Genomic DNA, 14,743 nt, shown 5'->3' with positions numbered 1-14,743 from the left:
GTGTGCGTGCGCACCAGAGTGTGCGTATGCACATTTTCTAAAAATTATAGGGTGTGTATGCGCACACTTACGCCCACAAGGGTGTGTACGCACAAGTGAAAACATGGCCCTGCTCAAAGCACGCACACAACAGCGTGTGTGGGCACACAAACCAGAACTCACAATTTCTGCAACATCACAAAATTTAGATTTTTGAAACAAACTTCCAACGATCATATCTTTTTCTAAAAAATTCAAATTTTCACAAAAATTTTTTCATTTTAAAACTCTTTGAATTATCTTTGATTTGATATAAAATTGAATTAATTTAAAAAATTGTAGCTCAATATATGATTCGCCAAAGTTGGTCCAAAATCTGTTTTTACCAAAAACCTTAAAAGTTCAATTTCACCAATCTCTCAATTCAAAACCAATTGTTCTAAATCCAAACCAGTCCTAATGTATCTAAATTATATTCATATATCTTCCAATTCATTCCACAACCTATAATTCACATTTTTATCATTTCTACACCTAATCATCATTCAATTTATTAATCTCTCAAACAATATGCAACAACGTCACACATCAATAATTTCTCATACATAATTTCATCACTTACCACCCATCATTATCATAATAGTCGTCCACCACCAATCATAGCCCAACAACAATAATTCATCATCATACAACATTAACTCAAAATCAACACCCTTTATGAACAACAATCTCATTTCAACAATTATCAACAATCAATCCAATTCTATCCTAAGGTCCACTAGCCTAAGTGTCCATAAATATTACATATTACATAGAGATAACCGAAACCATTTCTTGGCCGATTCTCAATATACACTAAACACCAAAATTTGACCCCAATAAAGTTTTCACAAGTTTTCAAGTTCAATCAAGCCATTATACACAATCCAAAAGCTCCAATAATCATAATTTCCAAGCTATACACAATTAATTCATCATAATTAATACATAGGGTTTACCAAAATCATAAATCTATAAGGGTTTAAGATATTCTTACTTTACCCAATAATTTTGAAGGAAAAACTCAATAGCAACCAAATGCTAGAGTGTACTTAAACGCTCAAAATCACAAAAATCTCTCAAAAATCAAACCTAAAATTTTAAAATTCAAAATGACTGAAAACTGGGCAGAGATTTTCAAGAAGCTTATCACAGTACCTAGCTGGAAGTGACGGGCTCAATAAGAGCTTCGCGTAGCCGCAAACGACATGCGAATCAGAGTGCCGTAGCTCGAATTATGATCAAAAGAGTGATGAAGTGAATAATAACTCTTCTCTCCCCTTTCACTCTTAACCTAGCAGCTGAAATTTGTGTTCATGAGAAGTGAATGAGCTGAATGGCCTTCACTTATGGGTATTTATATGTTAGATTTGGAGCCAGTCCAATATATTAGCATTTTTGGCTCATTTGGCTTAACTTTGGGCCAAACCATTAAAATTAGTGTCCGGTTTTTAACTTTAATTATTTCTCTAAGTTTTTCTACTATTTTTACTACTTTTACACAGTACTGGACAGATTTAAGTCGGTACTGCAAGCTAATTTACCGGTATGCATTTTTACGCAATTTTTTGCACAAAATTATATCTTCCAACTCAGAAAAATCTATTGAGTCCAAAAATCATATTTAAATTTTCTAATTAACATTCTAAATTTTTGGATCTTATTTTGGGCAATTAATTTAATTTAATTAAGTGGCTAATTAATCGCGATTCTTACACGCACCACCATGAGTCTCCCAACGTACACGCAACACCGTCCAAGATATCGTCGCCGGTCACCTTACGACTCTTCTTCTTCTCCTCTCCGATTTGGTTTTAAATTATTCTTTTAACTAATTTTTTTATGTTTCTTTATCCTAAATTTCAGGTGATTCTTTTATTAGTTTTGGATGATTCTTTTTCTTATATTTTGTATGTTTTTTTTTTCAGATTTGAATACTTCTTTATCTTATGTTCTGGTATTTTTTTGGAGTTTGGACCTTTTTTTAAGAGAAATTAGGATTTGCATAATAAATGGTAAAAGATAAATTAGAGTAAAAAGAGACAATTAATAATCATTAATTTTGTATTTTTAAAAAAATAATTTTTAAATAATTAATAATTAATGACAATTAATTAGGATAGAATGTAATTTACATATGCTTGCATTGTTGGTTAGTTGTTGACTATACCCTCTTAGTTCCTTAACGGGATTGTTAGAACAGAAAAGCTTTACAACCAAGTAAATTCTCTAACCAAGTCTAATTTATTGTGCACGACCTTTTTCATAATTGTTGTTTCACCCTCTTAACTACAACTTGTGTCACCGTTAAAAAATTTTGGTGATAAAATTGAGAAACTTGTATGATAATTAATAAACCACTATTTTATGGTTTATCTTGTGCTTAATTGAGTAGATTTTATTAACTCTTTACCCACTTATTCATATGATTTGCATGTTTTATATTTTCCTTCCTAATTCTGTGCTATGATTGAAAACATGCTTCTTTGGCTTTTATTTCCTTTTATTTTAATCATCTCTTATTACCATTAGATGCCTTGATATGTGTGTTAAGTGATTTCAGGAATTACATGGCAGGAATCGCTTAGAGGATGAAAATGAAGCATGCAAAAGTGGAAGGAATACAAGAAGTTGAAGGAACTGCAAAGCTGTCAGCCTGACCCTCTCGCACTAAAACGATCATAACTTGAGCTATAGAGGTCCAAATGATGCAGTTTTACTTGCGTTGGAAAGCTAATGTCCGGGGCTTCGATTTGATATATAATTTGCCATAGTGGCCATACCTCTAGGCGATGCGAACGCGTGATCCACGCGGATGCGTCGCAGTGACGAAAATCAGTGTGGCAGATTTCTTCTCCAGCGATTTCTGGGCTGTTTTCGACCCAGTTTGCGGCCCAGAAAACACAGATTAGAGGCTATAAAGTGGGGGAATCTATTCATTCATAATCAGGCTCTCATAATTCACAATTCTTAGGTTTTAGATGTAGTTTTTAGAGCGAGAGAGAGGTTCTCTCCTCTCTCTTAGGTTTTAGGATTAAGATTCCTCTTAAAGGATTTAGGATTCAACTCTTCATCAGGTTCAATATTTCCTTTACTTTATATTTATCTCTTATTTTCAGATATTTTAATGCTTTTATTGGTATTTGATTTATGTTACCCAATTGGCTTATGAACTTTTCATGTTAGGATTATACATTATTGAGATGTTTTCAGATTTATGATTTTAATTCAGCTTTTTACATTCTTGGCTTTGGTTAAGAAATCAATAACTCTTGAGTTATCAAACTCAACATGATCGATAACTGCTATCTTTGCCAATTAGCTTGAACTTCTATAATCCCAATCTTTTTCTAGGAATTAACTAGGATTTGAAGATCAATCTAATTAGCCACTTGACCTTCCTTTGCACCAGCAGAGGTTAACTAAGTGGAATTAAGATTCAATTTTCATCATCGTTGATAAGGATAACTAGGATAGGACTTCCAATTTCTCGTACCTTGCCAAGAGTTTATTTGACAGTCATTTATTTATTTTATTCGTCATTTATCATAATTGTCCCTTCATTCTTAAAACCCCCAATTTACAAACTCATAACCAATAATAAGAACATACCTCCCTGCAATTCCTTGAGAAGACGACCCGAGGTTTAAATACTCGGTTATCAATTTATTTAGGGGTTTGTTACTTGTGACAACCAAAACGTTTGTAAGAAAGGACTTTTGTTGGTCTGGAAGCTATACTTGCAACGGAATTTATTCTGAATTCTAGACCACGTAAAAGTCCTCTCTTCAATAATTAAGAAGTTTTGGTACTATTTTCTGACAAATTATGCATAACTCAAAACTCCTCTTTTTCATCATCATCATAATCATTTTTTTAAATTTTTGTTTATTTTACTCTTTTAACAAGAATAAAAATAAGAAAAATCAAACAAAAAAGAATAAACACATAATGCTGCAAAATCTCCAAAATGAGGAGGAGGAAAAGAAAAAGAAATGTGACAACAACAGCAATCATAAAAGAACAATAATGATGAGAAAACTCGCGAAGAAGAAGGAGGAATGTAAAGAAAAAGGAAGAGGGAGAACACAGGATACAAATATTTGCGTTAGTAGGGATAGTTGGAGTGTGTATTCACGCTCTCACTAATGAAATTAATTTTTGTTAGGCTTAAACTAACTTAATTAGATTTGATTACCAAAAAGACTTGGCTATATAACAGAACTATTTATTTAAATAGTTTTAAAAGAATCGACTTATTTTAGAAGGATCAAACTCCTCTAAAATGAGGGAGTTAGTAAAATAATAAAGTGAAGAGTTAATCACTTTTAAATTAAGACAGTGGACTCACAAATAATGATGTTATAAATTCAACAATAATTAATGTCTTATTTTATCACTTTATCATTCTCCTCAATTTAAAAGATCCAAATTCATTTTTTAGAAGATTTGTGTTAGAAATCTCTTGTAGTGTCATCTTCTTTGGTGAGTGTGTGGCTGGCCACTTATGTTGTGTCCTTGCATTGTTTAATGTTAAAACAAATATTATTTTCCTGTTAAATTTTGTTATCCAATTACACGGATTAACCGCTTTTACTTACACTAATTAAAACGTATTTAACATTAATCCCATTTGCAACTTGTTGCTCCCTCGTTGTAGGGTCAACAATATAGCAACAGTGGCCATCGAAACCATCTTCATATTAAATAAGTCATATCACTACAAAAAAAATCATTCATTCAATTACTCTTAAAATTGTAGCAAATATGACAAAAAAACATTTGTCAAAAACTACACTTATTTAACTTTTGGAGACGCTATAGTGAGAATCGTCTATTTAAGTTACATATTCTCATATGTATATTTTTTTTGTATAGAGACTAGAATAAACTACTTTTAAAGTGATGTATCTAAAAACCAAATGCTATGCTTTTCATCAACCATGCTTACCATGATTCAAAAGAATAGGTTACTCCTATATAAGTGTAACATTATGTTTCTCACCCTTTTTTTTTAATTTCCTTATGTATATTGTAATCTTCTTTTCTAAAAGCTAATATTTAGTAATGTTTAAAAATATATCTCTTAATAATATGATTACATATATAATGTATTTTTAATTATATTAGTCAAATATTATAAAATAAAAAATACATAATAATATTATGTATTCTTTAAATTTGTAACCTAAACTCATAATATTAATAAATAAAAATTATTCAATGGAAACAAAGTTTGGACCAACGTCCATGAAAAGGAGCATGGATAGCACTAGAGCAATAATAAAAGATGTATCTATAAAATGCTTAATGACTTAGGAAGAGTAATGTGTCTATTATACAACTCTGGAAGCTCCCAATCTATTAGGCGAATTGAAGCTTGCGCTGCTTAGGGTCAACCATTACATTAAGTGACATTGCATCCAAATGCATTATTCCTTGAGAGTGGCAATAATCCAACACCTATAAAAGAAGATTCATATAAAACGTGACTGTGGCTAGGACAATTGATAGCAAGAAATCACAAGCTATGAAGTTGAACAATCAGAATCAGTGAAAAAAAAAAAAAAGTAAGAACAATATGCCATGGAACATAGGAATTCCTACGGAAGCTTTGGCAAGCCAATTATCCTAAATAGACATTGATACAAGATTATCCCAAATATCAGAATACATGTAGAGTATATAAAATGAAAATACTAACAGAGACAACAAATACATAAACAATTATGTTTAATTTTACATTATCCACAGTCCGTGAAAAAATAAGAATAAAAAAAGCAAGAAAGCCACAAAATCAGGTAGACTCTTATATATGTCTAAGCATGTGACCCATTCCCAAACTTACTCTTCTCAATTTATAAATTGAATCAAATTTTAATTAAATCCCACAAATCCCTTTCATCGTCTCTTTTATATACTAGGATAATGCCTCCTCATACTACAATTGATTGGAAGGGGTAAGGGGAGCCCATTCTATATATACAAATATAATGTAACTGTACTTTTGAACTTAGACGCATTAGATTTAAACAAATAAAGGAGATAAAAAGTGATTTCATCAAAATAAATTTTTTGAAGCCAAGATAATAGTATTCCAATTCATCAAGAACCTGGCACAGTCATTCCTTACCATAAGCACTCAATGAATCCTATTGAATTTACTAATCAAGGCATTCAGCATTAAGCAATAAAGCTGAAGAAACCATGAAGGGATATTCAACAACCATAAATTTATACTATTGTGTCTTCCATTTCATATTCAAACTGAAGAACGATGACAAAAAGGGATCAAATTTATCTAACCAACAAATTGCAAACCAGATCTATCCCATTTGCTTTTACTAACTATACAAATAGTTCAAAATCTAACTTGCATTACAAGAACATTTGCAATTTCAGCAAGAAAGGGCAACATAGACACTTACCAGGAGCTATAGCAGTTACCGAATAGCCAGCAACACCAGCAGTGACACGAACATCAAGCAGCATTATCAGTGACATAACCGGTAGTACGGTACTAGCAGCATCCACCAGTAATAAGCAGATAATACATTTTATATTTATGTACCACAAATATAAAACAAAAATAATAAAAAGAGGCATGATAGAACCATTCCATGTACCTTGAATGCAGCAGTTTTTAGGCAACTGTAACCACATCCTCCTACAGGGTGAGTAGCCTCTCCCCCTCCTCTTTTTTGATAATTCGAAACAGCATTGAGAACCCTCTTAATGTTCAACATCTCTTCTCTTCTCTTCTCTTTACCCTCACAAAAAATACCCCGATCCCCAAACAACAACAACTAACAAAGTAAACAACAAGAACAAAGATCTCACTATATTGGCATCTTTAGAAGTTAAGTTAACTTAGCAGAGGCTTAATAAACTTAAGAAAAGAAAAAGTAACAGAAACACATGCTATACTAGAAGGAAGAAGAACTGCCACCAATGAGGAAGAGGTCAGCAGGGCTGCCGCGAAAATACTTGCACTTCTAAGAAGTTTTAAAAAAAGGTCTTTCAAAGGTGCAACTAGTTTTTGATTTCTTAGCCTCTTTTCTAGCTAGTTTATTTCTTAACTTTAATCATTCTCAAAGGTCATCAAGCAGTGGTATTTATTTGCACAAAAGAAAGGTGTAAATAGAAATTAATTAAACCAAAATAATAAGATCACCAACTGAGTTAAAATACTAAAATATATATGATCATCATACTATTCCAAAACAACAAAATAGATGAAACTCGTATTAAAATTTAGATTTGAAACAATAAAGGTAGCATGCATAGCGATCACCAATTAAAAATTTCTTAGCCAAGAGCCCAAGACTACAGCAATTTGCTGCTGAAACAGCTAAGCTAAGACAAAATCTTGCCCATCAATTGTATGTTAAAACTCTGTTTCAATTCCATACTAAAGTTTTGCAAAATTATCCTAAAAAAGAACTAAAGTACTATAAGGAATGGAAGCATTAACCTCAACAAAACACATTAACTTTCTGGTTCAAATATACAACATATAATTTTAACCAAGCCTAACCACAACACTATCTCACATATCCTACACAACTTTCAAGAAAACAAGACAAAACATGATGATTTCATTTGTTTTATGCCCAAAATGCAAAATCATAAAGCAAAATGCAAAATAAAAAAGAAAACTCTAACATAGTAAGAAGCAAAAATTACAAAAGATTGTAGAACTCCAAAAATCAGAACAACAAACCCTAAAAAAAACCGCAAAACCAGAAAATTCATACACACCATTGATCTCTGTTCAGTGCTAATGTCTCGGTTCATCGTCACTACCATCTCAGTTCTCCATCGCGATTCTGAGACATTCGAATGTGGAGACGGGGTGGTGAGTGGAGATGAATCAGTTACAAATGAAGAGTGGGGGAAGAGGCATACCAAGAGTGTCGTCGCAGCGTGGCAGAGGTTTGAAGTTGTCAGTTTTCATTTGAGTTATCTCCTCCGCTGCTTGACTACTTCATAGCTCCATCGCATCGTCGCATCTCCACCTCATATCAGTTGGTGCCGCAGCTCTTTCTCGCGGTCGCAGCTCGTCTCGCCTCCTCAGTTCTGTTGCTCTCTACCTGTCGTGGTTCCGTTACTCGACGCCTCCCTGCCATGGCCGTCGTCTGTTCAGTGCCGGCGCCGTAAACGAGTGTTTGAGAGATGAGAGTGTGTGGGTTTGGTCTTTCGGAGATAAAGCGGAGGGGTTTCAAGAGAATTACAAGGGAAAAGGGCTTTTACTTTTTAGAGACATCTGACCAGAGTGGTTTCAGATAATTAAAAGGGGGAAAGGGAAAGGGAAATGGTAAAGAAAAGTGTATGAAAGGTTTAATTTGGAGTAAAATTAAAAAGAGTATATATCCAAATTGGTCCCTAAGGAATTTTAGAGTGGACGTTTTAAATCTTAACTAAAATTAATCATTCCGTTGGTCTTCAACGTTTTTGAGCGTAAGATAAATTGATCTTTTTTTTTTATCTCTGTTAATCACTAACGGAAGGAGGTGATGTGTCGTGTGACTGTGATGAGTCAGCCGTGAAGTTCCACGTATTTCGTTCGGACGAATTAGTCCCTAGCCAGATTGATACAAAACGCTGCAGTTTAGAGTAGGGCACGACGTCGTTCTGTGAGAGGAAGAGTCTATCAAAACTGAAGCATCTCTTTGCCTTCCCTCCACCAAAACAAAATTACTCTGAACTCCCTCTCTTCTCCTAGGTTTTACTAAGGAAGCCACCACCACGTCAACCTGTAGTCCTCCAACCACCTTCGTTGCTGTTGTCGACGCTAGGGTTTGAACGAGTCAGCATTATTGCAGAAAAATTTTTCTGTGAGTGTTTCGCTCGCCACGGCCACTGGTCGAGGTTAGTATAGTGATGAGTTTATTGATTAAGATGTTGATGATATAGTTGATCATTATTGACATTGTTTAACGGTGTGATCGTGCAGTAGTTGTTTCTGTTAGAATACCATTAGTTGCTGGAAATAAAAGTTGTTTTTGATTCTTTAATACTGTTTCCCATGGGTTACTGATAAGTGTTGTGGTGCATACATATACGAGTTTAACATGAAAAAGACACAATATGAAGTGATGAACACATCGTATTGATGTATTAAGCTGATTATGAGGGATCAAGATCAAAACACACTACAGATGTGAGTCAGCAAGCAGGGGCTACAGAAGGTGCACCAAAAATCAATGGGGCTGAAGGGAAGAGTAAGAGTGATAGCAACGAAACTGAATGTGCATGGCTGATTTATTGTGCCTGGAACAGTGCTAGGGGGTGCTACCAAGTTAAGACCTATAATCCCAAACACACTTGTGCAAGGGAATTCGGTTCTAACATGGCTGACCAGAACTGGGTTGCTGATAAACTAGAGAAAACGCTATTGACCCAGCCTCACTTGACTCACGGAGAAGCCTTTGATCATATAAAGATAGACTTTAATGTCGTGTGCAGTGACAAGATGATTTACAGAGCATTAAGGGTTGCTAGAGAAAGGTATGTTAGGAATGAGATGGCACAGTATGGAAAATTGAGAGATTACCTCACAGAGATACATGAAAGTAACCCTGGTAGCACTGCATTATTGGAATTAATTCCAACAATTCCTGATTCACCACCATTGTTCAGCAAGTTGTATGTTTGCCTGGAGGCTTGTAAAAGGGGTTTTAAGGCTGGCTGCAGACCACTAATTGGTTTGGATGGATGCCATTTGAAAGGATATTATGGGGGGCAACTGTTGTCAGCTGTCGGTCAAGATGCAAACAACCACTTCTATGTGATTGCTTATGCGGTGGTTGATAGTGAAACGAAGCAAAATTGGAAATGATTTCTACAACTTCTGCAAGAGGACTTGGGTCAATTGGTGGACGAAATTGTGATCCATATTCTTTAAGTTGTACTCCTTGTACTTTTATGGAATTTGAAATTGGCACGAGTGAACACAACTCCGTTCAACTAACCAGCAAGTGTACTGGGTCGTCCAAGTAATAAACCTTACGTGAGTAAGGGTCGATCCCACAGAGATTGTTGGTATGAAGCAAGCTATGGTCACCTTGTAAATCTCAGTTAGGCAGATTAAAATTATGGAATTTAGAAAATCAAATATAATTAATAAAAAGAAATAATAAAAGGGATAGAATACTTATGCAGATTCATTGGTGGGAATTTCAGATAAGCGAATGGAGATACTGTATGGCTCAAGAACGCCTACTTTCCTATTGCTTCAACTCAATCCTTCTTACTCCTTTTCATGGCAAGCTGTGTATAGGGGTTCACCGTTCGACGATGGCTACTTTCTATCCTCTCTGGAAAATGGTCCTCTGCGCTGTCACTCGCATGGCTAATCGTCTGGAGGCATCACACTGGCCGAAGGCTACATCCTATCCTCGCAGTGAAAACTACGCTCACGCACTCTGTCACAGCACGGCTAATCACTGGTTGGTTCCCGCTCCTACTGGAATAGAATCCCTTGATTATTTTGCGTCTGTCACTAACGCCCAGCACTTGCGAGTCTGAAGCACGTCACAGTCATTCATTACCGGAATCCTACTCGGAATACCACAGACAAGGTTAGACTTTCCGGATTCCCAGGATCCTACTCGGAATACCACAGACAAGGTTAGACTTTTTGGATCCTCATGAATGCTGCCATCTATCTAGCTTATACCACGAAGATTCTGTTGGAGAATCTAAGAGATACACATTCAAGCTCGGTTGCATGTAGAACGGAGGTGGTTGTCAATCACGCGCGTTCATAGGTGAGAATGATGATGAGCGTCACATAATCATCATATTCATCATGTTCTTGGGTGCGAAGGAATATCTTGGAATAAGAATAAGAGAGATTTGAATAAAAAGTAATAGTAATTGTATCGAAACTTGAGGTACAGCAGAGCTCCACACCCTTAATCTATGGTGTGCAGAAACTCCACCGTTGAGAATACATAAGTAAAAGGTTCAGGCATGGCCGAATGGCCAGCCCCCAAAACGTGATCAATAGTCTCCTAAGATGAAGAATAAAACAAAACTGAGACCAAAGATGAAACGTGGTCAAAAGACATCTAATACAATAGTTAAATGTTCTATTTATAATAACTAGCTACTAGGGTTTACATGAGTAAGTAATTGATGCATAAATCCACTTCCGAGGCCCACTTGGTGTATGCTTGGGCTGAGCTTGATCAATCCACGAGCTGAGGCTTCTCTTGGAGTTGAACTCCGAGTTATGACGTGTTTTGGGCGTTCAACTCCGGATTATGACGTTTTTCTGGCGTTTAACTCCAGACAACAGCATGTACTTGGCGTTCAACGCCAAGTTACGTCATCAATTCCCAAATAAAGTATAGACTATTATATATTGCTGGAAAGCCCTGAATGTCTACTTTCCAACGCCGTTGAGAGCGCGCCAATTGGAGTTCTGTAGCTCCAGAAAATCCATTTTGAGTTCAGGAAGATCAGAATCCAACAGCATTCAGCAGTCCTTTTGTCAGCCTTTTTCAGAGTTTTGCTCAAGTCCCTCAATTTCAGCCAGAATTTACCTGAAATCACAGAAAAACACACAAACTCATAGTAAAGTCCAGAAATGTGAATTTAACATAAAAACTAATGAAAACATCCCTAAAAGTAACTAGATCATACTAAAAACTACCTAAAAACAATGCCAAAAAGCGTATAAATTATCCGCTCATCACAACACCAAACTTAAATTGTTGCTTGTCCCCAAGCAACTGAAAATCAAATAGGATAAAAAGAAGAGAATATACTATAAATTCCAGAATATCAATGAATATTAATTATAATTAGATGAGCGGGACTTGTAGCTTTTTGCTTCTGAACAGTTTTGGCATCTCACTTTTTCCTTTGAAGTTTAGAATGATTGGCTTCTCTAGGAACTTAGAATTTAGGATAATGTTATTGACTTTTCTAGTTAAGCATGTTGATTCTTGAACACAGCTACTTATGAGTCTTGGCTGTGGCCCTAAGCATTTTTTTTCCAGTATTACCACCGGATACATAAATGCCACAGACACATAACTGGGTGAACCTTTTCAGATTGTGACTCAGCTTTGCTAGAGTCCCCAGTTAGAGGTGTCCAGAGCTCTTAAGCACACTCTTTTTGCTTTGGATCATGACTTTAACCACTCAGTCTCAAGCTTTTCACTTGGACTTTCATGACACAAGCACATGGTTAGGGACAGCTTGATTTAGCCGCTTAGGCCTGGATTTAATTTCCTGGGGCCCTCCTATCCATTGATGCTCAAAGCCTTGGATCCTTTTTACCCTTGCCTTTTGGTTTTAAGGGCTATTGGCTTTTTCTACTGCTCCTTCTTTTTTTTTTTCGCAAGTTTCTTCTTTTTCACTGCTTTTTCTTGCTTCAAGAATCAATTTCATGATTTTTCAGATCATCAATAACATTTCTCTTTGTTCATCATTCTTTCAAGAGCCAACAATTTTAACATTCATAAACAACAAGATCAAAAGACATATGCACTGTTCAAGCATTCATTCAGAAAACAAAAGTATTGTCACCACATCAATATAATTAAATTAAATTCAAGGATAAATTCGAAATTCATGTACTTCTTGTTCTTTTGAATTAAAACATTTTTCTTTTAAGAGAGGTGAAGGATTAATGGAATTTATTCATAGCTTTAAGGCATGGTTACATACTAATGATCATGAAATAAAGACACAAAACATAGATAAACACAATATTAAAAACCGAAAAGCAGAAAGAAATAAGAACAAGGAATGAGTCCACCTTAGTGGCGTCTTCTTCTTGAAGGCCCAATGGTGTTCTTTAGCTCTTCTATGTCTCTTCCTTGCCTTTGTTGCTCCTCCCTCATTGCTCTTTGATCTTCTCTTATTTCATGGAGAATGATGGAGTGCTCATGATGTTCCACCCTTAATTGTTCCACATTGTGGCTTAAATCTTCTAAGGAGGTGTTGAGTTGCTCCCAATAGTTGTTGGGAGGAAAGTGCATCCCTTGAGGCATCTCAGGGATTTCTTGATGATGAGCTTCCTCATGCACCTCTTGAGAACCGTGAGGGGTCTCTCTTGCTTGCTCCATCCTCTTCTTGGTGATGGGCTTATCCTCTTCAATGAGGATGTCTCCTTCTATGATAACTCCAGCTGAGTAACATAGATGGCAAATAAGGTGAGGAAAAGCTAGCCGTGCCATGGGTGAAGGCTTGTCGGCTATTTTGTAGATTTCATTGGAGATGACCTCATGAACTTCTACATCCTCTCCAATCATGATGCCATGAATCATGATGGCCCGATCTACAGTAACTTCAGATCGGTTGCTAGTAGGAATGATGGAGCGTTGAATGAACTCTAACCATCCTCTAGCTATAGGCTTGAGGTCCAGTCTTCTTAGTTGGACTGGCTTGCCTTTGGAGTCTCTCTTCCAATGAGCTCCTTCCACACATATGTCCATAAGGACTTGGTCCAACCTTTGATTAAAGTTGACTCTTCTAGTGTAGGGGCGTTCATCTTCTTGCATCATGGGCAAGTGAAATGCCAACCTCACATTTTCCAGACTAAAATCTAAGTATTTCCCCTGAACCATTGTGAGATAATTCTTTGGACTCGGGTTCATACTTTGATCACGGTTTCTAGTGATCCATGCATTGGCATAGAACTCTTGAACCATTAAGATTCCGACTTGTTGCATGGGGTTGGCTAGGACTTCCCAACCTCTTCTTTGGATTTCATGTCGGATCTCTAGATACTCATTCTTTTTGAGCTTGAAAGGGACCTCAGGGATCACCTTCTTCTTTGCCACAACATCATAGAAGTGGTCTTGATGGCTCTTGGAGATGAATCTTTCCATCTTCCATGACTCGGAAGTGGAAGCTTTTGTCTTCCCTTTTCCTTTTCTAGAGGATACTCCGGCCTTAGGTGCCATTGATGGTAATGGAAAAAACAAAAAGCTTATGCTTTTACCACACCAAACTTAAAATATTGCTCGCCCTCGAGCAAGAGAAGAAAGAAGAGAAGAAGAAGAAGAAGAAAATATGGTAGAGAAGGGGAAGTGATGGTTCGGCCAAGGGTAAGAAGAGGGGGTTGTGTTGAGCAAAAATGAAGTAGAATGGAAGGGTATTTATAGGGAGAGGGGGGAGGGTGTGTTCGGCTATTTAGGGTGGGAATGGGAGGGAAATTGGTTTTGAATTTTTGAAGGTAGGTGGGAATATGGGGAAGAGTGGATGGATGTGAGCGGTGAATGGGGTAATTGGGAAGAGGAATTGAGGTGATTGGTGAAGAGTGTTGGGAAGTGTGGCATGGGGAATAGGAGAGTGTGATTAGGATTAAAAGGTAAGGTGGGAATATGTTAGGTAGGGATCCTGTGGGGTCCACAGATCCTGAGGTGATCCTGTGGGGTCCACAGATCCTGAGGTGTTAAGGAATTCCATCCCTGCACCAAATAGGCATGTAAAATGCCTTCGTGCATCATTCTAGGGTTTAAACGCCCATTGGTGCACATTCTGGGCGTTAAACGCCCATGTAAAGCATGTTTCTGGCGTTGAACGCCAGTTTCATGCTTGTTACTGGCGTTCAGCGCTAGTTTTTCCTCTCTGGGCACATTTTTGGCGTTCAACGCCAGGATGTTGCTTGTTTCTGGCGTTCAGCGCCAGAATGATGCTCTGTTCTGGCGTTGAACGCCAGCCAGATGCATCTTACTGGCGTTGAACGCCAGCCTGTGCGTCC

General features: G+C 36.5%; 1 protein-coding gene across 2 annotated transcripts; it reads right to left on the bottom strand.

The window, feature by feature from the left end:
- Positions 1-5,198: 5,198 nt before the first annotated feature.
- LOC112796712 (uncharacterized) lies at positions 5,199-8,351 on the bottom strand. Of its 2 annotated transcripts, none has more exons than XR_003199343.3 (5): positions 7,927-8,351; positions 7,780-7,847; positions 6,645-6,781; positions 6,447-6,538; positions 5,199-5,481 (listed from the first exon to the last, which is right to left on the bottom strand). XR_003199343.3 is itself a non-coding variant. In XM_072235519.1 (5 exons), the coding sequence occupies exons 1-4, from the start codon at positions 7,973-7,975 to the stop codon at positions 6,500-6,502; spliced, it is 336 nt and encodes a 111-aa protein (XP_072091620.1). In that variant the 5' UTR covers positions 7,976-8,334; the 3' UTR covers positions 5,199-5,481; positions 6,447-6,499. The 2 variants fall into 2 exon arrangements, 1 of the variants encoding a protein (XP_072091620.1); XM_072235519.1 differs by having other exon boundaries at positions 6,645-6,824; positions 7,927-8,334.
- Positions 8,352-14,743: the final 6,392 nt, after the last annotated feature.

This window comes from Arachis hypogaea, chromosome 4 (assembly GCF_003086295.3).
Source record: "Arachis hypogaea cultivar Tifrunner chromosome 4, arahy.Tifrunner.gnm2.J5K5, whole genome shotgun sequence".
Classification (NCBI taxonomy): domain Eukaryota; kingdom Viridiplantae; phylum Streptophyta; class Magnoliopsida; order Fabales; family Fabaceae; genus Arachis; species Arachis hypogaea.
This window is presented reverse-complemented; position numbering and strand designations above follow the sequence as displayed.

What these genes read in the sequence shown, in the direction of transcription:
- LOC112796712 (XM_072235519.1), bottom strand. Translation starts at nt 7,975, where the DNA reads ATGAAAACTGACAACTTCAAACCTCTGCCACGCTGCGACGACACTCTT. An exon ending in GCACTGAACAGAGATCAATG is followed by an intron (nt 6,825 to 7,779) that starts GTGTGTATGAAT and finishes TTACTTTGTTAG; the next exon opens with TTGTTGTTGTTTGGGGATCG. An exon ending in TAAAAACTGCTGCATTCAAG is followed by an intron (nt 6,539 to 6,644) that starts GTACATGGAATG and finishes GGATGCTGCTAG; the next exon opens with TACCGTACTACCGGTTATGT.